The 24,820-nt window shown below is 43.7% G+C and overlaps 2 protein-coding genes across 4 annotated transcripts in view; both read right to left on the reverse strand.

Annotated features, from left to right (window-relative positions):
- Positions 1-14,041: 14,041 nt before the first annotated feature.
- Positions 14,042-23,525, reverse strand: TAGAP (T cell activation RhoGTPase activating protein). 2 transcript variants are annotated; one of them, XM_081530178.1, is made up of 10 exons: positions 23,489-23,525; positions 22,798-22,882; positions 22,654-22,707; positions 22,286-22,352; positions 20,829-20,926; positions 19,988-20,149; positions 19,426-19,535; positions 17,830-18,025; positions 16,983-17,097; positions 14,042-16,077 (listed from the first exon to the last, which is right to left on the reverse strand). In XM_081530178.1, the coding sequence occupies exons 2-10, from the start codon at positions 22,822-22,824 to the stop codon at positions 14,813-14,815; spliced, it is 2,094 nt and encodes a 697-aa protein (XP_081386304.1). In that variant the 5' UTR covers positions 22,825-22,882; positions 23,489-23,525; the 3' UTR covers positions 14,042-14,812. The 2 variants fall into 2 exon arrangements, with proteins under 2 accessions (XP_081386304.1, XP_081386303.1); XM_081530177.1 differs by having other exon boundaries at positions 20,829-20,992.
- Positions 23,427-24,820, reverse strand: part of LOC145521520 (rho GTPase-activating protein 20) — a 74,483-nt gene continuing 73,089 nt past the window's right edge. Inside the window, exon 5 of one of the 2 annotated variants that reach the window (XM_081530180.1) lies at positions 23,427-23,530. In XM_081530180.1, coding sequence (XP_081386306.1) covers positions 23,485-23,530 — 46 coding nt within the window. In that variant the 3' untranslated portion in view covers positions 23,427-23,484. Of the gene's footprint in view, positions 23,794-24,820 lie in introns of both variants that reach the window. The other variant, XM_081530179.1, reaches the window with a different exon arrangement.

Consider the following 24,820-nt stretch of genomic DNA (forward strand, 5'->3'; position numbering starts at 1 on the left):
AGCTGAAAAAAAAGTATTGTAAACTATTAATGTTGATGAGAACACCATTTTAATAAAGTAAGCTAAAAAAAACCCAGATATAACTTTTATTCTTTCTACAGAAAATGTTTATTTATTTATTTATTTATTTTATTTTTTAGAAAATGTTTATTTATTTTACAAAATCTTTATAGGAAGAAGCAATTTAAAAGGGTGTGTAGACAAAATCTTATTAAAAAGTGATTAAAAAGGGTATGCAGAAAAAGGAACATTAATGGAATGTGTCTAGAGATTTTTAATCAAAATATTATGTAATTTTGAGGGGATGGATTTTGTTTGGCAAAACAAACCACAAACAAACCATCATTCAATTGATAACTTATCTAATGTGAACATTAAATTTATAATTTGTGATTTGTTTCTCTACATAAATATTTGTGTTTGCTTTAAAGTTTGTGAGTTTGCATCCTTCTTCTCCAAAATGACAGAAGGCCCCTCAATACATGGGTCTGACTTAAGAGAGCCCAGCTTTCAGATTAATCCTTGTTCTTCTCAGAAGTTGTTACTGAATCTGATGCTAATACTCAGTACTGTAGCTTCTGCTTTTCCATCTCGTACAGAAGAACTGAAAATTGGAGCAGCTATTTACCGATCATTTCCTTTTGATCTGGAAGGTTTCAGTGGGTCTGTCTAGTAAGCCCTTGAGGATGCTGTTCACCTAGTCAGAGTAAAGCCATGACTCAGAGTGTGAGAAAACGGCTCTCAGTTTCCTAGGAAGTTTCAAATATAAAAACATGCTGTGCTTTTGAATAAAAAGTACAATTTAAAGCCAGTGAGTGGAAATTTTCTATAAAAAGATATCAAAACCCCCCTCACTCTTCCTATTCTTAAAAATAAAAGTTGTTTTTGTCGGAGGACCTGAGACCCAAATACACTTTTTGAGATGAAGCTGGCAGACTGTGATAAGGCCCGCGAGTCTGGATTTCTTGCCCTGGGGCAGCCCCTCCACCATGCTCCTTCTGTACCCGCTGTGCTTGGGTACCTTACAGTTTCAAAACACGGGGAAAAAATAGACTTGCATGACAAAATTGCTTTTACATATATGTGATTTTAATTTGAACCCAGGAATTACTCTGTGGTTCTAAAACTATTTCAGGTCTGTGAAGCTCTATTACAGATTATTTACAGCAGGTTTATCACAGAAAGGACATAAAACTAGTATCCAACCTAGAGTATTTACTCCTCACCCCCCTATGCTGGTATGAAGAAAAAGAGCATGTCTTCAGAATATCTATGTTCAAATGTCAACTTCATTCTTCGGCAAGTTACTTCATTTTCTTATCTATAAAATATAGATGCTGATATTCACCATGAACTTCCCTGATGGCTCAGCAGGTAATGAACCCACTCCCAATGCAGGAGATGCACGAGACGTAGGTTCAATCCCTGGGTCAGGAAGATCCCCTGGAGGAGGGCATGACAACCCACTGCAGTATTCTTGCCTGGAGAATCCCCATGGACAGAGGAGCCTGGCGGGCTACAGTCCATGGGGTCTTAAAGAGTATTGGACACGACTTAGAAACTAAGCAATTTGAAAATTTAGCTATCCAGGGCCAGTATCATGCTTTTCTCCACCCTAAATGCTTTCAGGGTGCATATTTGGGGGTGGCTACAGTGGCTGCTGGCTTGCTGGCCACAACATCCTTTGTTGAATGATATGGCAAGTAACATTTTTTCATCCACAGAGGCAAGGGTATTAAATAAGGTGACATTTTTAAAGCCTAGGCATTTGATAATATGAGCAGGGGCCAGCAGATGGTAGTTTAAATTTTGCCTATTTTCTAACTCTTTAATCTCTGGGAATGGCCAGAAATTTTGAAAAATAACTATCTCCATTATGGGGTTGCATAGTCAGACATAAACGTTCATAAATTACACCAACATTCACAAATTAGGTTTGAAACATGATTCAAACAATTTGTTTAAATGCTAATGTAACAAGAGGAATTGCATGCATGCAAATGAACACCTGTGAAAATTCTTAGGCAAGAGCTGCTAAGTTTAGCAACATCGGGTTAGCAATTTGAGAGCGGGTGTCTCTTTTGGAGCCAGATGTCCAGTTTTGAAAGCTGCACTGTGTCGGGCACTGGGATAACAAAGAGGCCTTCTGACTGCTCCTCGTATGAGCACAATAACTCAACGCAGCGAACGGTGGCCTAAAGCAGGTCAGGCTCTTTCGCCTGTGGCTTGTGTGTGTGTGCGTGGTCAGTTGTGTCTGACTCTTTTCCACTCCATGGACTGTAATCCATCAGGCTCCTTTGTCCTTGGGATTTTCTAGGCAAGAATACTGGAGTGGGTTGCCATTTCCTCCTCCAGGGCATCTTCCCAACGCAGGGATTGAACCTGTATCTCCTGCATTGGCAGGCAGATTCTTTACCAATGAGTTACCTGGCAAGACCAGTTTTACAGATTGCTTTATTGCTTGGCTCTGATGTAATGTTTGTTGAACAGACAAACAATTCCTATCTTTAAAGGAGTTATTGAACTTTATAATTAAAAATCCCAGAAGGAATACATTAAGGTCGTGTGCAACTCAGTGTGTTTTGAGGACTGTTGGATGTTTGCTGTAACTTTCAGGATTTAGACATTTAAATCTTGCCATGGAAAATGTTTCTTAGCAATTAAATGCATGCTATCCAAGTGTCATATCACCTACAGTTCTGCCAGAAACCAAGCTATGCTTTTTCTCATTTCCAATTACAATGAAAACTCTGTCACTTGTTGGGAAAATAAAAGGGAATACCTACATATCCATTAGGTGAGGACCTCCACTTGTTTCTGGTTCCTTAAGACTGTAATATATTTTTCTTAATGTTTGTTTCGGCCACATTGTCTTTTTACAGGCTGGTCAATTTTTATGTGTGTAAATGCCTCCATATACTTTAAATATGGAACATGCCGAAAGATCACATCTTATCCCTTCAATAAGCCTACTGGGGGGTGCGGGGGGAGGTTGTCAGGGACACCAGCCCAAGGCTGAGAGTTCTTTATTAGGTGTTGCACACACATTGGAGAAGACACATGCCCAGTGGTATGGTGGAGTGGGCACTGAATGGACCAAACCCCCCAGCACATTGCAACTATAAACTCCAGACAATCCACAAAGATCAACAAAGGGATATGGAGAGTAAACAAAGGGATACGCAGGCAGAGGGGAGTTGAACGTCAGAGGAAGGTGTATATTTCCTGGCATCAGCTCTGACCAGAGGATGGGACATGATCACAAAGGGTGTGTGACTGGCTGAAACTCCAGTGGAAGGTCTGTTTTATTCTGGCCCAAGGAAGCAGAGGGTGAAGCCTGGGACAATCAGAGCAATGAGAAAATGAGGGATTACTCAGAAGAGAGGTGACCTGAATTCTGTGTTTGAACACTGCACAAGGCAGACTTGGGTTTGGAGTACAGCTGGTTATATGTGGGTTACACCCCGAAAACAGGAGGGTCAGCTAAGAGTTGTGAGCATCCAGGGGTCTTGATGGAGGAGGTGAGGATTCCAGAGTCAATCCCCCAAGGATCCTGAGGGACAACCTGAGATCTGCATTGCCACCCACCACAGGTGAGACAGACCTTGCCATTTCAATTTAATCAAGTCAATTGCCTGTTAAGATGAAGTATCAACAATCTTGGGATGAATACAACAGACCTCAGTCTTGACTACAAAATATTTACAATGTCCAGGTCATAATCCCAAACTATTCAAGACAAGAAGAGCCAGGAAAAAGTGGCCTGTTGTCAAGAGAGAAGACAAGGAAGTGGAGAAAGAAGGAAGAGAAGAGGAGGAAGGGGAGATGGAGAAAGAGAATAAAAACATTCCAGAGAGCCCTCAGGGATGTGTGGGACAATATCAAAAAGGCTAACGTATAGATAGTTGAAGTTCCAGAAGAAGAGGATAAAGAGAATGAGATGGAAAATAGCTGAAGGAATAACGACAGAAAACCTCCCAAGTTTAATGGAATATTTAAATTTACTGATTCAGTAGGCTTATGGGAAATCATATGAGAATTTGGAGAGAATTCCCTGGTTGTTCAGTGGTTAGGACTCTGTGCTTCCACTGCAGGGGCACGAGTTTGATCCCTGGCGGGGAAACTTGGCAAACGGTGGGGCTCCTGGGCACAGAGCCTTTCTGTGTCCCCCATTTCTTTGATTATAGGAAACAGCCTTCATTCAGCCTCCATGACCTTCCTTGAGTTCCAGTGAGCAGATTCAGTGAAAGTGTTAGTCACTTGGCCATGTCCGACTCTTTGTGATCCCATGGACTGTAGCCCACCAGGCTCCTCTGTCCATGGGGATTCTGCAGCCAAGGATACTGGAGTGGGTTGCCATTTCCTCCTCCAGGGGATCTTCCCAACCCAGGGATCAGGCAGATGCATGCAGTTGTAAATTAAGGAAGGGAGGGGATGTGAGACCTGGGAGAAACTGTCAAGAGCAGCCTTGAGGCAAGGTCCTATTTCTCCATCAGCAGATGCAACAGTATCTTTGAGCTGTTTTGCAAATACTGAAACTCCCTCCAGATGGGAGAAGTTAATGATGGTAAGCTGCCCACAAGCATGTAGACCCCAGACCAGTTGGATCTGAAGGTTGATGATGTTGACTCCTACTTTGAAAAGTTACTATAAAACGTCTCCCTCTCTTCCCCAAGTTGGGACACGTGATTTGAGGGCATGAGCCCGTTTTGTCCTCTTTGCCTGGCAAAGCAATAAAGCTATCCTTTTCTGCTTCATCCAGAACTCTGTGTCTGGAGATTTGATTCCGTACCTGTGTACAGAGAAGCTGTGCTTTCCACAACAAACCAGGGTCTGGATGCCACATGGTGTTGTTGTTGTTGTCCAGTGGCTAAGTGTTTGTCTGACTCTTTGCGACCCCACGGACTGTAGCACGCCAGGCTTCACTGTCTCCCAAGAGTTTGCTCAAACTCATGTCCATTGAGTCAGTGATGCCATTCAACCATCTCAGCCTCTGTCACTCCCTTCTCCTCTTGCCCTCAATCTTTCTCTGCATCAGGGTCTTTACAGTAAGCCGGCTCTTCACATCTGGAGCCCAAAGTATTGGAGCTTCACCTTCAGCATCAGTCCTTCCAATGAATATTCAGGATTGATTTCCTTTAGGATTGACTGGTTTGATGTCCTTGCTGTCCAAGGGACTGTCAAGAGTCTTCTCCAGCACCACTGTTTGAAAGCATCAATTGTTTGGTGCTCAGCTTTCTTTATGGTCCAGCTCTCACATCTACACAGTGTGGTACCCCCACAAAAAACCCCCGAAAACTAGTTTCTTATTAGTCATCAAAAGTTTTTTTAAAAGTAGTCTTTCCATATGGAAAAAAATTACATTGATTCTTCCTCACATCATACACAGAGATTAACTTATAATGGGTCATAGACTTAAATGCATTAATAAAATCTCTATTTTTACATTTAGATCTATAAATGCAGACTCTTAAAAAGGTATAAAACTTACAGCAGATAACAGAATAAAAGATCTTTATGACACTTGGAGAGGAAAAAATTTATTAAACAGAACATTAAAAGCACAAAAACGTATTAAAATGGACTATCAATAAAATACAGAAAGTATGCTGAAAATTAGTACTTAAACACTCAAAAAAAAAAAGGCATAAATTGAGTACTTCACAAATGGCCAATAAACATGTGAAGAGATGTTCAACACTGTTAGTCAATGGAAAATACAAATTAAAGCCACAGTGAGATACTATTACATACCCACTAGAATGGGTAAAACAAAATGAACAAATATGACAATACTAGTATTACCCATGTGTTTCATATTTTGATGATGGTGGTGATTTCATGAGTATATATATCAGGCAAAATTGATCAAATTGAACATTTTTGAATGGATGCAGTTTACAATATGTGAATTATACCTCAACAAAGCTGATTTTTAAGGAGGCCTATGGAAGAATAAAACTGTCTATCATCCTGATGAAGAACCAAAAATACAAAGACATCAGGCACTTGCTCAAGAGGTTATTCATACAGTAAGTGTAGCTAGGATCGGACTTTTATCCAGATTATTTTCTCTTCCAAATAGATCATGCTGCTGTGCATCGAATTTAGGAATGAAGAAGAGGGAAAAACAAGAAGAGAAACAAAAGTCCTGAGAATCTGTCTGTTGTAACTCAGACCCTTAGTCTTGTCCCAGTTGGTGACGTCAGAACACTTCCCTACAGTAGTTAAGTCATGTCTTGTTTTCACCTGTGAAAAGTTTCAATCTTTCAAAATAGCTTCCTTGTTTTCCTTTCTCTTCCCTAATTGTAACAGGCTCGATTTGAATTATAAACATTGAAATAGAAAGTTCAAGTGACCTACACCATATACCATTAGGATATGTGAACAGGAACTTTGGGGGCATGATTTTGATCAGTTTCTTAGATCACCAGTGAACGTCCTTTGGAAATTGCTTAAGTTATGTAGATACATCAAAATGTGTAAAGAGGGGTTCCCAGGTGGCTTAGTGGTAAAGAATCCGCCTATAGGAGACACGGGTTCCACCCCTGATCTGAGAAGATCCCACATGCCTTGGAGCAGCTAAGCCCGTGCGCCACAGCTATTAAGTCTGTGCGCTAGAACCCAGGGAGTCGCAATTACTGAGCCCACGTGCTGCAGCTACCAAAGCCCGCGCTCTAGAGCCGGTGGTCCACAAGAGAAGGCACCACAACGAGACGCCCCGGCAACTCAACTAGAGACAAGCTAGCACAGCCAGAAATAAAAATAGATAAATAATTTTTTAAAAAGTGTGTAATGAATTTAGGAAGAATCAGAAAGTGCAGAGAATGTGTTGAGCTAATGCTTGTTAGAATTATTATGTAAGTCATTACTTTTTGCTTATTATTATTATATTAATATATAACAATATATTTAATTGTATTAAATGTAATATCTTACTTTTTTCCTACATTTTTCTTGGGCTTAAGAAGAAGTTCATTGTGTGATATTGTGGTTTATGAGAAGTATATTTGGACACTCAGATGACCAAAATAATATTTTTCTACATATTTGGTTTTTCATCTACAGTTTCTGGCTCATAGCTCTTAAAACCCTCAGAATTTCCTAAGTGTCGAAGTGATATGTGTGTCTTTTGTTACGTTAATGAGGTGAATTTTGGATCCCATCTAAGGATAGGGGTTTGTTGGGAGGAGAACATGCCAGGTGATTGGAAGGAGGATGTGAAAAGTAGAAAGTGTTAGTTGCTCAGTCTTGTCCAACTCTTTGCGACCTCATACACTGTAGCCCACTAGGCTCCTCTGTCCATGGAATTCTCCAGGAAGAATACTGGAGTGGGTTGCCATTCCCTTCTCCAGGGGATCTTCCTGACCCAGGGATTGAACCCAGGTCTCCTGCATTGCAGGCAGATGCTTTACCATTTGAGCCACCATTCAAAGGAAGAGCCCTTACTCAAACTTGAGCTCACCTGCATTGATTATCTAAGCAAAGTTAAATGATCACCTTTCATGATTTCTAATACTTAACTATGTACACAAAGGGTTTGAACTGCATAGTTCAAACTATACGTTTCTAAAAAGCATTTGTTGTCCAAACAGCAAAATAATCACATTGTTTCAGAAGTTTAAAAAAGCTTCCCTGTGAATCTGAATTTATAGGGTTCTTTACTTGAGTTTATGGGAGACAAATAATATAACAAACGAGTTTATTGGAAATATTGGACAGAGGAGTCTGGTGGGCTGCAGTCCATGGGGTCGCAGAGTCAGACAAGACTGAGCGACTGACACACACACAATCTACATTTTATGTTCACAGAGAAAACTAGCTGAGCACCAGATGGGCTTCCTCGGTGGCGCTAGTGGTAAAGAACCTACCTGTCAATGCAGGAGACCTAAGAGGCCACCTGATCTGCCTCCTGAGAAATCTGTATGCAGGCCAAGAAGCAGCAGTTAGAACTGGACATGGAAAAACAGACTGGTTCCAAATAGGGAAAGGAGTACGTCAAGGCTGTACATTGTCAGCCTGCTTATTTAACTTACATGCGTAGTGTATCATGAGAAACCCTGGGCTTGATGAAGCACAAGCTGGAATCAAGATTGCAGGGAGAAATATCAATAACCTCAGATATACAGATGCTGCTGCTGCTGCTAAGTTGCTTCAGTCGTGTCCGACTCTGTGCGACCCCATAGATGGCAGCCCACCAGGCTCCGCCGTCCCTGGGATTCTCCAGGCAAGAATACTGGAGTGGGTTGTCATTTCCTTCTCCAATGCATGAAAGGGAAAAGTGAAAGTGAAGTCGCTCAGTCGTGTCCGACTCTTCGCGACCCCATGGACTGTAGCCTACCAGGCTCCTCCGTCCATGGGATTTTCCAGGCAAGAGTACTGGAGTGGGGTGCCATTGCCTTCTCCGATATACAGATGACACCACCCTTATGACAGAAAGCTAAGAAGAACTAAAGAGCCTCTTGATGAAAGTGAAAGAGGAGAGTGAAAAAGTTGGCTTAAAACTCAACTTTCAGAAAACAAAGATCATGTCATCTGATCCTATCACTTCATAGCAGATAGATGGGGAAACAATGGAAACAGTGAGAGACTTTACTTTCTTGGGCTCCAAAATCACCGCAGATGGTGATTGCAGCCATGAAATTAAAAGACACTTGCTCCTTGGAAGAAAAGTTATGACCAACCCAGACAGCATATTAAAAAGCAGAGACATTACTTTGCCAACAAAGGTCCATCTAGTCAAAGCTATGGTGTTTCCAGTAGTCATGTATGGATGTGAGAGTTGGACTATAAATAAAACTGGGTGCAGAAGAATTGATGCTTTTGAGCTGTGGTGCTGGAGAAGACTCTTGAGGGTCCCTTGGACAGCAAGGAGATCCAACCAGTCCATCCTAAAGGAAATCAGTCCTGAATATTCATTGGAAGGACTGATGTTCAAGCTGAAACTCCAATAGTTTGGCCACCTGATGCAAAGAACTGACTCATTTGAAAAGACTCTGTTGCTGGGAAAGATTGAGGGCAGGAGGAGAAGGGGACAACAGAGGGAGGATGAGATGGTTGGATGGCATCACTGACTCAATGGACATGAGTTTGAGTAAACTCCGGGAGCTGGAGACGGACAGAGAAGCCTGAAGTGCTGCAGTCCATGGGGTCGCAAAGAGTCGGACTCGACTGAGCGACTGAACTGAACTGAAGAGATTCAGGTTTAACCCCTGGGTTGGGAAGATCCCCTGGAGAAGGGAATGGGAACACACTCCAGTATTCTTGCCTGGAGAATCTCAAGAACAGAGGAGCCTGGTGAGCTACAGTCCATGGGATCACAAAGAGTCAGACACGACTGAGAGACTTAGCAGAAGCAGCCTTATTTTCTATCTAATATTTGAATAAGTAATAGAGTTATATCATTCAAACACCAAAAATATAGAAATGTATTATTGAAATATCTTCTGCTTATTCTTGGCTCCATCATCTCAGTTCTCATTCCCCATCCCAGTGTGTAAGCTGCTATTATCATTCCTTCTTTTAAAGATAAATTATAGCATGGTGTACACATTGACCTGTTACATGTTGCTTTTTCCTGTTGGATATATCTTGGAGATTGTTTTGCATCAGTAGGTGAAAGAAATTTTTTAGCTGTATGGATGTGTCATAAATTAATTATTCATAATTTAGTCTCTAACCAAACATTTATATCATTATAAACAATGCTAAAAATATTCACATATAATTTTGCATGCCTAAGAACTTATTTATGAAGTATATTCCTAGAAGGAGAACTGGTCAGAAAAATGATGTATGCATTTGTAATTTTAATACTCACTGCCAAACTGTGCTCCATAGGGGTCATATCAATTTTCCCTTCCAACAAGAATGCATGAATCCCTAGTTCCCCTACAGCCTCACCAACATACTGTGTCATTAAACTTTTAGAGTTTTGCCTACCCGATGGGAGAAACAGTGTCTTAGTGTCGCTTTTTAAAAAAGAGTGAGATTGAGCATCTTTTCGAATGGCTAAAGACCAATGACCTAAATGGGAAGGAAATCCAAGGAAGAGGGGTGTATATATACGTACACATGTGGCTGATTCTCTTTGCTGTACAGTAGAAACGAACACAACACTGTACAGCAACTATACTCCAATAAAAAAGAATTCAATTTTTTTTCTTTTCCTTATCAAACTATGGGAACTGTATTTATTATGGAAATTAGTTCTTTTTCCGTTATATAAGATGCAAATATTTCCCCAAGTTTCTCATTTGTCTTTTGATTTTGTTTATGGTGTTTTATTCACATGGACATTTTTTATTTTGACAGTGTTAACTTGTCATTTTCTTTTACACCTCCTGGATTTGAAGCTGTGTTATACAGACCTCTCCTACGGTGTGATGTGGGTTTGTTGTGAGGTGCATTCCGAAACTGCTACAGTGCTATGACCATCTTCATTTTACAGGTGGGGAAACTGGTGCTCAGATAGTTTGGAAGCTGATCCATGGTAGCCCATGTGGGCTGTGGACTCAGGCCCTGTGAATCTGGCTCACGTATTCTTGTGCCAACACAACTGTCTTTCTTTTCCTAGAGGTATAATCATTCTGTGTTTCCTTTTTCTGGCAAGCTGTCGCATTCTTCAGGTTTGCTAGTCTCATCTGGTCTCTCTTTGAAGCCTGTAATAGGAAGAGGGTAACTCTTCATCCCATTGGTGGTTCCTCATTCACATTTCATTTGTCCAGAGGACATGATGCAGACATTTAAAATACCATGCCAAAAAGTGATTGACTTTTGTCTCTGCTGCTGCTGCTGCTGCTGAGTCGCTTCAGTCGTGTCCGACTCTGTGCGACCCCATAGACGGCAGCCAATCAGAGTATAAACTTTTGTCTCTAGCAAAATGTTTATACTCTGATTCCTCAGTAATTCTCCCTTTGTAAATAAAGCGTTACGATCTCACATAAGTCAATTAAAAAAGAAACTCAAAATATGTGAGATCTCATCTGATGTGGGTTTCCATGCACTTGACCCTTCAGGAGGAAAGCACGTACTGGCGGTCCTTCCTGTGAGATCACAATCAGGAAACTTCAGCTAGAATGTATTCTTTTAATAGTGCATTAGGGTAAACAGTGTTGACTGCCCTTTCGACATTTTCATGCTCAGCCATGGGAAGCACTGTGGTCAATATTATTATTGCTTTATTAGCTTTATCTGCTTTATTAGCATACAAGCCATGGCTGCCACTTCAACGCTGTAAGACCCCGAGTGACATAGGTTATATTTGCTGGGTTTGAGCTCGCAGGCGATTGTGTGTTTGCTCAGTTCCAGGGCGAGCCCCCAGCTTGGTTAACAACCACAGGTTCTGGACCAAGTCCTGAGTGGTGCTGGGCACAGGGCATGATGGCATGTAATCGGCGTACCATGCATTCGGAAACCCACCCGTCCCCCTCTTTGTAGGAGGAGAGAAAACCTCCTACTTTCCCCAAGAGGAAGAAATTCTCCTGCCTGTTCAGCCAGATTCCAAGGCATTAATGCCAGTGTCTACCAACAAGCATGTGAAATGTACATGCTTCCCCACCTCTTCCTTTGGTAAGAGAGTTGAGATCCCTCCCAAGCTGACCCACGGGGGGTTACCCTGGGTGATGGAGAGGTCTAGTGGCTTGGAAGTGGGGATCAGACCTGAATTGAGGTTGAAAGCCCCTACGTAAGCCATGGCTTTCAACCTGGTTTTACCAATCACCTTGCATTAGAGTGTCAGACCTGTGTGTGACTGTGTGGCCCTTACAGGGTCCGTGGAGGACAGCACTGTGCTGTTCCGGGGTCCTTGTCTATCGTATCATTTTTTAATATCATCCGAATCTCAACGCAAGCACAGGCCCTCTGTTGACACCTTGATTTCAGGTCTAGGCTCTAGAACTGTGAGATTGTACACTTCTGTTGTGTCAGCTACTCATTTGCGATACTTGGTGATGGCAGCCCTAACCTACGACCATGCTTGGAGACCAGGTTGGGCTCTCCTATTTTAAAAAGTGAGTGGACTTTATGGTTAGAAGTGAGAATACCACACCGTGCATTGGGTGGCTCGGTAAAGAATCTGCTTGCAATGTGGGAGACCCAGGTTCGATCCCTGGGTTGGGAAGATCTCCTGGAGGAGGAGATGACAACCCACTCCAGTATTCTTGCCTGGAGAATTCCATGGACAGAGGAGCCTGGTGGGCTACAGTCCATGGAGTCGCAAAGAGTCGGACACGACTGAGTGACTCACACACACACCATACCTTCTCCTCCACTGTGCAAATACAGTAGCTTTTTGACTACAAGAAGCTCGTCAATGCTTATCAATAAACTAGACTGCTTGCATGCAATAGAAGACTTTCAGTCTTACTCCTGCTTTGGTAAAATAAGGAAACTGGGGTCGAGTTTTCGCGATCTGAGTTGGGTCACGTGGAGGTTAGGTCAGTGGTAACTCGGAATAGATAGGAGCTTACCTAGCTTACTGTGTTAGTCATCTATTGATGAAAACGCTCTGATTCTCAATGAGAAGTTGCTAAAAACACGACGGAGGATTTTTCTTTCAATCCTGAAATATTTAGCACAGTGCTCAGAACTGAAAGGTACTGAAAACTACCTTTACTGTCTGAGCCGCCAGGAAGTCCCAACTATCACTGTTAAGTGTCCAATTATGGGAAAAGGATTGCTTTTCTTAAGTCAGCAGTCAGAAGGGGAATGTCTACCGGTTGAAATTTAGGCATGGTCGGTGGTGCTTAATAAGGAATTTAAATGACATTAATAAATCTGAACACGATTAACAGATCTGAGCAGTCTGGATGAGAACATTGTAAACTGTATATCACATTACTAATAAATCACTTCTCAAAAGACCAGGTCTTCACCACCTGGTAGCTAGCCAACACAAAAATCCTTCTTTAACATATCAAAACCATGCAGTGTTTTATGAAAGAAATTGATGAAGTAAGGAAAATCAAAGTCCAGTATCCAAGATACTGGATAAATATCTTAATCATTGAGCATGAATGTTCTAATGTATGATGTTTTACCACTGTGTTTGCTAATAATCAAGCAAACTGAGCATCGTAAAAATAAGATTTTTGAAAGTACTGAAAACTTGAAGTCACTAAAACCAGGAAATACTGATATTATATTTGTACACTAAATTTTCTAGCCTCTGAGTGACCATTTGCCCAAAAATGGCTTAAAGAAGGTACATTTTTATGGTTTTGCAAATTTGTGGAGAGAACAGGGCTTGACTCTTTTTCTTAAACATGAGATCCACATCTTGCTCTGCTTATCAGTCTAGAATAATGGAGCTGCCGGTCAGTCGCCCAGTTGTGTCCAACCTGCAACCCCAGGGACTGCAGCACGCCAGGTCTCTCTGCCCTTCACCATCTCCCAAAGTTGGCCCAATTTCATGTCCATTGCATCGGTGATGCCATCCAACCATCTCATCTTCTGACTCCCCCTTCTCCTCTCGCCTTCAATCTTTCCCAGCATCAGGGTCTTTTTAAGTGAGTCAGCTCTTCACATCAGGTGGCCAAAGTATTGGCACTTCAGCTTCAGCATCAGTCCTTCCAATGAACGTTCAGGGTTGATTTCCTTTAGCATTGACTGCTTTGATCTCCTTGTCTCATTATTCAAGGAGAAATAATGAATATATAGTCAATACATGCTTGTTTCTTTAAAATGTATTTATATTTGTGGTCATGCACGCAGGCTTTCTCTGGTTGTGGGGAGCGGGGGCTACCTGCAGTTGCTGCGTGTGGGCTTCTCACTGCGGTGGCTTCTCTTGCAGAGCACGGGCTCCAGAGCACAGGCTCAGTAGCTGTGGTGCATGGGCTTAGTTGCTCCACAACATGTGGGATCTTCCCAGACCAGGGATCGAACCTGTGCCCCTTGCATTGGCAGGTGGACTCTTATCCACTGTACCACCAGCGACGTCCCAATAAATGCTAGCTGAATGAACCAACGTGTGAATGATTTTTCTGGTGGGTGTCTATGAACTGAGGGAGCGGAGGCAACATATCAGTAAAGAATGAACATGTTTACTTTGAAATAAGGAAGGCAATTTATTGTAGTGAGATAATACTGAAGTTTTACATATGACTGCCCCAATGGGTATGAAGTAATTTCCTCCACACTATCGGAGAAGACACCATTGAACTACAAAGAAACTCAAAGTGCTTGACATCAGTTAATGATGCATAATATAATGCATTTTCACTAACTTACCCAAATTTCAAATCAGACAGTTAAAGGACACATTGAAGTATTTTTCATGCATTGTTAACAACAATCTTTTTGTTTTCTTTTGCTGGAGTTTATAATGCCCTCTGAACTCTATTCCTTGCAGTCTGTTCCTTTCATCCTACTGAGGTGATTATGACAAAGCGGCTTATTAGAGGAAACTCCTAACAGAGACTTAGACTTTCTCTCCTAAATGGAGTTTGTGGAAAACATGAAACTTGGCATGCCCTTTGAGGCAATGCCAAAAAAAGGAAACATTATTAGACACTAACCACTAAATAAAAAAAAAACTCCAGGAGGCAAAGAACAGCAATGCAGTTTGGCACAAGTTCACAAACAAATATATACACACATTATCTGTGGATGTGTACCCAATGCCTTGTCTAGAATGCGTTTTATACATGTGCTACATGTTGTACAAATTTAGGCGCACAGATGCTGGTGTGAAGTTGTGTGGCTGTCCTCTCAGAGGAGGTCTCAAACACAACTTGACAGAGGAGCTTATTCACGACTTTTTGGAAAACAAGAGTCTAAATGCAGTTCTCCTTGTGTACAGAGGGGCCCCGCGCTAGATGTAGGATTCCTTAGCGAATCGGAGCTGCTCGGCGTCAAACACGGGCTGGCTACACCGCCGAGCCAGGAGGGCCTGCCTGCCCTTCCGCTGCGACTCGGACGCCGTTCTCAGCCGCTGCAGCTCAGGTGTCCCGGGGACCGTCACCTGTCCTGCCGCGTCCCCAGGGGCACAGTCGGGCCGGCGCTGCCTCCAGGCCTCAGTCCTGGGCCACTGCTGGGGCCCGTCCAGGGGCTCCGGCCCGTGGGTGTTTCTTGAGTCCCCGTGGAGTTGGGCAGGGAGGGGAGGCAGCAGCCCCGCGTCCAGGCTCAGCACCCGGGCCCGCAGGCTGCCCACCGTCTGGCCCCCGCGGGGGGCGAGCTCCAGCGCCTGGAGCCGCACAGCCTCCTCGTAAGAGGGGGGGCGGCCGGGGTGCCGCTGATCCACCAGCCGGAACACATCCTCCACGGAGAGAGCGTAGGCCCCCGCGTTAAAGCCCAGCACGGCTTGGCCGGGGGCGTCCGACGAGCTTTCCTGGACGATCCTGCCGGCGAGCTGGCTTTCTTTCTTGGAACCTCGCTTCTCTTGGTCTCGGGGGCAGCCCTTGGACTTGGCAGCCCCGCAGCTGCGGGTTTTGGTCAGCACTCTTTGGTGAGAGGCGAAGGAGAATGACATGGAGTGTTTTTTAATTTCTCGGTTGGGCTTGCTTTTCTCAGCCTTGGTGAAAGACTGGTGTCTGGTGAAGAAGTTTCTTTTGGGGCTGGAAGGAGAGGCCAGGGGCGAGCTGTCGGAGAAACCGTCCAGGGAGCCACTGGAGGCGGCTTTGGGGACCCGTGTGCACGGTGACACCGAACCCTGAGTCGGGCTCCGCTCGCCCAGGTCCTGGGGCCTCTGGGCCCGGCCTTCGGCTGCAGGAAACACCTCCTCGGGAAACGGGTCCTCGGCTTCCTCGCCAGCAAAGCGAGAGGCGGCCTGGGCCGCGGCAGTGAAGTCGTCCTCGCTTCGCGTGAGTTTCGGGTTTGCTCTTCTGCCCTCGAGGCACTCTGGGGAGGATGCGGCGCTGGGGTCCGAGTACCTCCTGTCCGGTTGCCCGAGGAAGCCCTTCAGTCTGGCCGTGGTGCTGACCACGGGCTCCCAAGGGCGCAGCGGGGCTCTGGGCTCCGAGCCGCCAGCAGCCAGCTCCGAGGGCCCTGAGGGCTGCGAGCTTGGGGAGCCCGCAGGCTCCACGTCGTGGTCAGGGTCGTTGCTGTCGTAGGCTGAGTCGTTCTGCAGGGTCGACATGTCTGGGGGAAGGTAAGGGACAGTTGAGTTTTTGTTCGGTTCCTTTTATAAATTCACTTTAGCACCGTCCACCCTACTAACATCAAGTATGGCACTAGGGAATTGGATGAAGCTAAGCTAATTTGGGGCTTGTTATGAAAGAAACTGGCCACCTTCAAGTTTTGTTTCTTTCCATGTCTACTATTTTGAGGTGGAGAAGATAAGTAAGAAAATGAAGAGAGAGAGGTTGAGAGAGAGAGAGGGAGGGAAGAAATGAGAAAAGAGAGAAAACAGCACTCCACTGAAAATTTATTGATCTTAGATTTAAAACTGACCCTTTGGATGGCTCTTTTCATTGGATCCATGCCCATTTTGGTGCTTCAGACAGTAAAGAACCTGTCTGCAAGGCAGGAGACCTGGGTTTGATCCCTGGGTCGGAAAGATTCCCTGGAGAAGGGAATGGCTACCCACTCCAGTATCCTTGCCGGGAGAATTCCATGAACAGAGGAGCCTGGAGGGCTACAGTCAATGGGGTTGCAAAGAGTTGCACAGGACTGAGCCACTAACACTTTCACTTTCATCCCTATTTTAACAGACCCATGTTAGACCCATATTCCATTGTATGGAAACAAAAGTTTCTTACCCCAACCCTCTAGCCAAAGATTACTCTGTAAAATGAGCAGTTCTTCATGATTTAGAATAGAAGGGGAAGGCTCCAGGCTGCAGCCTGAGGAAATAGTGCGGGAAAATTCAAGAGAAAAGTTTCCCTGCTTGATGACTTCCCTACAGACCTGTGTCTACTCTGATTTGGTGATGTGTGATGGTAACTTCTTCAGATACCAGGGGTGCTTTACGTAACTGGCCTGGATTGGTAGCCAGGCATGAATTTGACCCCACAGTCAGAGTAAACTAAGAACACATTCCATACCTGAACTGTCTGTGTGTTCCAGGGAGTCATCAGAAGCAATTCTGGAGTGTGCTGGAAAGTCTTCCCCAAATATTTCAAAGCAGTTATCGATGAGGAATTCCACCAGTGTCTTAACCTGTGAGGAGAAGTTAACAGCTTGTCAGCTTAATGAGATCTTTATTTATTTTTAAAGGAAGGTTACCAAGGGGGACATAGGGAGGGTCAGCAGTTAGGGAGGTGCCAAAATGGGCTTCCCTGGTGGCTCAGGTGGTGAAGAATCTGCCTGCAATGCAGGAGACCTGGGTTCGATCCCTGGGTTGGGAATATCCCCTGGAGAAGGGAATGGCTACCCACTCCAGTATTCTTGCCTGGAGAATTCCATGAACAGAGGAGCCTGGTGGGCTATAGTCCATGGGGTCGAAAAGAGTCAAACACGATTGAGCAACCAACATTTTCACTTTCAAAATCGACATAAGAGATGTTTACTGTGTCTGAAAGGAGCATTCAGAAAATTGGTAACAATCACCTATGTGAAAATTATTTTTGAGATATGCCTTTTAACTTTGTGAATTTAAAAAATGTATTACTTTAAAATAACCAAAATGTTCATTAAAGGAGTTGCCTGGATTGGTAGCTGAACTGACAGAGCGTGAGGCACAAAAAAGAGCAAAGCGAAAGGGCCTTTCCATCCTGCAAACAGCGGTGGAGAGACAGGCATCGCTTGTCCTCTGTTTTGTAGGATGACCTCGCTTTACTGGGTCTCACCCAGTGGATGCACCCGAGAGAGTGGACCTGGGGCCACCACAGACCTCACTGCTTGGCTTTCACAAGCAGATGTCGAGTTTCTCAGCGACAGCCGGGCACAAACCTTATCGTTCAGGTCTCTCCGGGCTTCCAGCGATAAGCTGTGCTCGTTTTCCAGGCTCAGCACATTGGGCCCGATGCAGATGGCGAGATTGCTGGCATCCATCCGGTTGACCTCGGAGTTCTTGCTGATCACGTGGAGCACAGAGACCAGGTGCTTGAGCAGCAGGTGGTTGGGCCGTGGGAGCTTGTCTGCAACCCTGGAATGGAGGTGGGGAAAGCTGGTTTTAGGGGAGGTTCATGGCCTAGCTCGCTTGAGGGAAGCAAGTTGAAAGTTGCTGCCTGACCCAGGCTTCCTTTAAAATGAGGAAGGTCTGTTTTCACAAGAAACATTGTGAAACGTTCATTCAGACAGTTGCAGTGGCAACTGACATGGAATGAATCAGTGAACCACAAGAGCTTGAAGCCCTAGAAAACTGGCCTCTATGATCCAGACACCAGTAACATGGCCATTTACTCTTTACACAGATCTTAGACTACGAATCATTAACTCCTGCAATAAACTTTAATACATTTTGAAAATCATTTTGTTGAGAAACCATTTAGCCATATAGAATGTCTTCCTGCTTCTAATACTGCAAGACTGGTTTTTCTAAAGAATACCATCATTTGCTTTTTTTTGAACTGTGCTCATCAAATGAAGAAGACACATTTTTATGCCATTCTGAGAAAGCTTTATGAAGAATAAATCCGTTTAGAAGAGCGTGTTCATAAAAATAATGAGGCCAGCACTAAAAGGGCAACATTGGTACAATGACTAATAAATTTGAATTGTAAAGCCTCATATTTTCCAAAAAAAGAGATGGTGGTTCTAACATAAGGATCATTTGTTTCTCATAAGATATTGTTAAGAAAGATCTTTGTGTCTGTAAGCAGAAGCTTATTGTGGTAATCTCAGGATTCTTTTTTTGGGACAGACACACTAATGCCTTCAGTTCAATATATATTTCACTGATAATACTTAGCCAGGTGAGACAATCATAATATATAGACACACTTTCATAGGATTTGGCAAAAGTGCTGATATTGTGAAGTTAGGTGTGTAAGATTTTCTAGGCACTAACAGGTCACATTTTCATTTATATATGGTATTGTTTCTGTTGCTGTTGGAATTTATTTTTATAGAGTTTTCATTTTGGTTGATTATGACAATATGAAATAAATACACTATGGAATTTTGTGAACACACAACCCCTTGCAGACTGTTTAGAAAGGGATGTTTTATGGGAGAATCATTGCTTTGCACGACATCAGTGTGGACAGGTGAAGAAGACCCCAGGTTCCTACATGTGGCTGGTTAGCCTGCTCTGAGGCTTTCATCTGTGAGTTTGTTTCATACTTTCTTGAACTACTTATATTTTTAGACTCCCCACCTGTTGGGATTTGTGAGTACTGAAGTTCATTTTCTACCTTTTGACAGAGGTGCCTCCTTTCATCTGGCTAAAAAAAACTACTTTTTAAACATTTCCAGGGTAGCTTTAGATTTGTATTCTAGGAGTAGGTGAGCGATTCCACTCGAATTCCTTCAGTGTTGAACATACGTAAAACACTCTGACAGTTCGGTGAGGAACCGCTGGGCAGAGACTGCACTGTGACTTACTGTTTCAGGGCCTCGATCCGGTCCTCCTCGCTCTGCTTGGCCAGGGCGCCCATCCACTCCTCAAACAGGTCACAGGACAGGAGCTTCAGTGGAATACTTCTGAGGAAGTCCTGGAGGGAGGAAGGGGACCACTCACGTTACATAACGCGCTGCCATCCCAACTTCTGTCTCATTCGTCCCCTCTCAGGAGTCTGCGCTCATCACCCCTTCCTGCCTGCATCCAATGAGCCTGAAGTCTCCCCCCAACTTTCCTAATAACGGGCACGGTTAAGGCCACCAGCTAAGGCGCCACCAGACTCAGGGGAGCGGACTGGGCCGTGGGACAGTCCGGGCACCTGTTCTCTGAGAAATCTGGGAAGAATTTAATGCAACACTTTTTGGTTGGAATCTGGGATCACAGAAACAGAGGTGCTGATACAAATAAATGAAGGCTCAACTAAAACAGTTGGACTCCATGATCAATTTCCTTTGCTGTGTAGGGCAAAGAACCCATTTCTCATTCCGAGAGTCAGTGTGTCAGAGCCCATCAGCATGTTGTTTGGCACCGATGCTGGGAACTCACCTTGAGGACCACTGCCAGGAGGTGCACAGGGAGGCTTCCCAGGTCCACCACACTTCCGGAGTTGAGCTCCTCCTTCAGCTCTTTGCGGGCTTTCTCATTGGCTGCTTTCCTGAATATTCCTTCAGTGGAAGGGCCTTTAAGGCATAGAATAGTGAGAATATCCTAAAGGGAAGGGGTATAGAAATGGAAATGGTTACCCAGGGTTTGAAGTCACACTTTGCTGCTACTGATAGAGGAAAAATCTGCGTTTTGGTAGGAAAAAGAATTTAAATAGTGGACATGAACAGTAGCTAACTTTACCTGCTATACAATATCCTCTCCATGAAAGCTAGTGCTCCAGGATACTAAGACAGTCTTAACAAGAGACTATTAATCTCAGTCTGGTTCCTTTCAGTCCGGTTGCTTTCAACTGTCTCTCTTGACCCTGCCATTTTTCTCGACCCTCCCATTCCATTGGGAGAGCTGGAATTTGCACAACCTAAAATGATTTTGGGCCTCCCTCCTCTCGAGTCATTCCATGTAAACACTGGATGTCTGATCACAAGCTCCATAAACCTGTTGGTTTTTCAGAAGCTACACATTTTTTCAGCCTTCTTCACTCCATTACGTCAGAAGGACGGAGGGACCATCGACCTGAGCTCATTGGCAAATACAACTAATTTCTAGAATGTAAGCCACCAGGTGTTTTCCTGACTGCATTCTTAAGTGGGAACACCATTTCCAAAGATGGGAAAAAAACTGAAAATCCCACCGCAACAAGTTTAGCACGAGAAAGCCACTCAGGTTTCCCGAGGACTTTTCACAGAAAACTGAAGTAGGTTCTGGGTGAACGTGTGCCTACCTGAATGGGTCCCGGGAGCGTGTTGTCACTGCAGATGGCTGACAAGGGCTGATCGAAAAGGGATGTCTTCAATTCTGGCTCCGAAGCGGCAGAAACATCTGATGAAGAAGAAAGCCTTCTCATGAGAAAGAGCCAGTTAGACACCTTCTTTCTCTTCTTGATTTCTACGGCCGAGCAAACAAGGCAAAGAGAAATGAGATTAACATCCTGATAAGCAAGGAAGGATCCAGATAAGACAACAGATACTGTCATTTACAGTTTACCATGTGGGAGAAACAGTTTCGAAAAACTGAGGAAGCAAAGGGTGTGAACCTTAATCTAGAAAAATCAACCCAAAAAACAACCACATGGTTACCAGGGCGACCAGCCCTTCAACAGCAACACCAGGGTTCCTCAAAGTCTCCACCTTTCCTGTTTTTACTCTTTACCAGCTGTTTGCTACAGAAAAGGAGCAAAGCCTAACTAGGCAGGTCATAAACAACTATCTTAACATATTGACCTTAATAACCACGGTGGATAGTTGGTGGCTATTTCTGATGTGAAACAGATTATTTTAATTCCTCCTCTGACTAGTGAAGAAAACGAAACTTACAGGAAGTGACTTCCTCAAAGCCATTTTGAAGGCTCTGCGCTGGGCGGGCTGTTAAACCTCAATGGCCGCGCTAGCACCCGCCACTAGAGGGAGCTAGTCTGTCTGCAGTCAGCTGCAGGGTTTTCCCAGGGGATGTGTTAGGACGGGGCAGGGAGGTTAGACCCCAGACCCGGCAATTGGAAATGCTCAGGAAAAAATTTCCAGGATAATCTGTCCTTGCAAAATCCTAAAGATGTCTGCACAATGGGTATAACCACTCATGAGTTTACTTCTTTCTTTGTTTTCCTCTCTCTCTTCTTTTTTTCCCTAATTAAAAAAAAAAGCTATACTTTCTAAATGCATTAGCACATGTTTCTATACCTTTTATACGGCAAGTGAAGAGGATGGATAGAGAATTGGCTTGTCCTTATAGTTCAAGAGAACTGGGTCAGGGTTACATTACAATGCAATGAATTGTGGAAAAAATTGACTCAACAGTGGGTTCTCTGGGATTTAAGATAGCAACGGTTGTTTCATGTGCTCTTAGCATCATTCTCCATTAGAGGAGAGAGAGAGTGGAAAAGGCAACTGCACATTTTTCACACGTATGCACACTTTAATTGTCAGAACAGAAGTGGCCAGGAGATCTGTAACCCCACTAAAACCCCTCTGGATGGGGGAAAGGTTGACTTGGGGAGGATCTTTTCTATCAGAGCACTCGCTGTCTAGTGAGCTGGAGCCTTCCTGCCATGCAAGTGTTAATGTTCTGTGGTCTTTAAGAGAACACTTTGAAAAAAAAATTCCTAGTAAAGCACTGTGGTTTGGCAAACCAAGAACACTGGTTGTTAGCATTTACATAAAAGATAAGTGTGTTTTCAAAACTCACCAATTAGCTGGCAAATATTATCTTCACTCTCACATGATGCCAACAGAGGATGGTCCTTGATATTGCGCTAAAAATATTTTGATTTTAATTAAAATTAATGATTTAAGAAATCTGCCCCGTCTTTCCCCACAAAATATATTCAACATTTTATTCATATCAACAGTTAGTCAGTAGTCCGTTACTTTTTTTCAGAATCAATATTAACGTCTTGCTTATCATGACACAAGATCTCAATTAATATTAGTGTTTACTACAACTTATCATGTTGATTTTCTATTCTGATAACTAAACAACATGCATGATATTCAATTAAAACAAAATTTTCCATCTCCAGTGCAGATAAAAAGTTTGAAAAACAGCTTTCTTACCTCTGATTGACATTCAATTAATGTCTCCATATCACAGGCATTTAGTGTTTTTGACTACAAGAGAGAAAAAGTCAAATTAGGTAAACATCTTTGACTCTTGCCAATGAGAAAATCTGAGGTAGTAAAAGTAAGACGGGCGCATACAGCATGGCAGCTGCTTGTCAACTTCATTGGAGTTCGGGCTGACGGTCCAGTGATGAATTTTGCTCCTGAGTGGCCTTGGCTCTGTCTATGAAAAATCATATGGCAAAGAGTGAGGAGGGATACATGGGATGCACTGGCTAAGTTCAGCCCCACTCTGACAAAACACAAAGTCTGAAACTACTAGGTAGAAAAGTTTTCATTTAAAGTCAGTTATGTGTTACCAGATGTCTTACGCTATTAAACACAGCATCTGAACAGCTACTTTCTAAAAGCTTTAAACCTGACATCTTCCTCACGCCAAACTTTGCTTTTCATTTATTAAGTTCCCATCAGGAGATAATCTAACAGCTACAATGACAACTAACGTTTTGGGAGGAGAGCTCACTATGTATGAGCCAGCGCACTGTGTTAAGGGCTTTGCACAGATTTTCTCATGTAACCTGAAAAACGAAAACAATGTATCCCCAGGACGCTGCTTATGGCAGACATAAAACAAAGAGAACATGTACAGAATCCCTAGAGCCCCCGAAGCGCAGGCTTCCCATGAAAGCAAAGCTGTCTGAGTTTACTCTTCATAACACTATGTGTTGCGTACTGCACAGTGAAACCCGTTTTTGTTGGATATCATCTCAAAGCCCAGTGACCCCGCCAGGCAGCTGACTGGCGTATCAGGCCAATTTATGGTACTTACCCTCGGAGGGCCTCCAGCCAGACTTCTTTTACCTCCCGTGAACTGTGGAAAATTGGAAAAATAGCATGACGCTCTGCTCCTACTAATCCAGCGTGAGCAGGGAGACTGAATGGCTCTAACTTCACGTGTTCTGCGTTATAAGGCAGAGGGGGCGGGCAGGTGGAAATTCAGAATGTTACTGAGACCGGAAAGAGCATCATGGGCTGTCGCCCAGGCCAGACACTGCAGAGCTCTCACTTCCTCATTTCTTTTAGGGCAGCTCTGGTTCTTTTTTTTCCTTCTTCTTCAACTTCAAAGTCAAACATCTGTAAACCACCGAGAGTGGAAAAGATGACATATGGCCATAGGTGAAGGCTCTGATTCATGTCACAGGTGGGATGTGTGAATAAGAAATTGTGTTATTCTGTACGTAAACATCATCATATTTTCTAAAGTGATCATTTCAGGTGCCCTTTTTTTTGGTATCCTGTTTGGGTGCTCTCTCCCCACCCACCCACCATCTTCTCTGTTCATCGGTACATTGATAAGCACCCTCTGGCTGTGGGATGTGGTCCCTCCAAGAAAGCCAAGACATGCTGTCTCTTTTGAAAGGCAGTCATCATCCAAAGTCAGGTCAGTTTCCTTCGGGATTATGACGAGTCCACCAAAGCAGGCTGTCTACATGTTAACCTCTTCCTTCCTTAACTCAGTACTTAAGTCATAGTCAGATCAGCTCTAATTCTGACGTGGGAGGTAAACAAACGATTTCCTTTGAGCAGACATTTGAAAGCAGAAAGGAGATGGTGAATTTCACCTGTGGATCCGACCTTCTGGATAAAAGAGAATCTCTGGTCTCTCCTATGGCTTAGGCTATATATGAAATGACTCAAATACCCTGACAACAGAATGGATACATACAGTGTGATGCATTTTCACACAGTGGAGTCCTACAGAGCCCTGAGAATGAATAGTCTACAACTATCTTCAACAATATGACTGGGTTTCACAAAATAATGTTGAGTCAAAGAGGCCAGACACAAAAGAGTACCTTGCACGCAAAGCCCCCAAATAGCAAAAGTAATCTGTGTTATTAGAAGCCAGCATAGCATTTCCGTAGGGCTGAGTAGTGACTCCGAGGGGGTCAGAGAGGGTCCATCTCTTGACTCCGAGGGGGTTCCACCTCTTGATCTGGTTGTTGTAGTTTTTCAGTTGCTAAACAATGTCTGACTCTTTGCGACTCCATGGACCGTAGCCCGCCAGGCTCCTCTGTCCATGAAATTCTCCTGGCAAGAATAGTGGAGTGGGTTGCCATGCCCTCCTCCAGGAGATCTTCCGGACTGAGGGATTGAACCC

This window comes from Giraffa tippelskirchi, chromosome 9 (genome assembly GCF_054371585.1).
Source record: "Giraffa tippelskirchi isolate mGirTip1 chromosome 9, T2T-mGirTip1v1.2.pri, whole genome shotgun sequence".
In the NCBI taxonomy this organism is placed as follows: Eukaryota; Metazoa; Chordata; class Mammalia; order Artiodactyla; family Giraffidae; genus Giraffa; species Giraffa tippelskirchi.

Excerpts from the sequence above, each read along its gene's own strand:
- TAGAP (XM_081530177.1), bottom strand. The coding sequence starts at position 22,824 with ATGAAGTTGACAAGCAGCTGCCATGCT. Across the intron at positions 20,993-22,285 it reads TAATATTTGCCAGCTAATTG|AAATCAAGAAGAGAAAGAAG; the intron begins GTGAGTTTTGAA and ends GCTCGGCCGTAG. Across the intron at positions 19,536-19,987 it reads TCCTGGCAGTGGTCCTCAAG|GACTTCCTCAGAAGTATTCC; the intron begins GTGAGTTCCCAG and ends TCCTCCCTCCAG.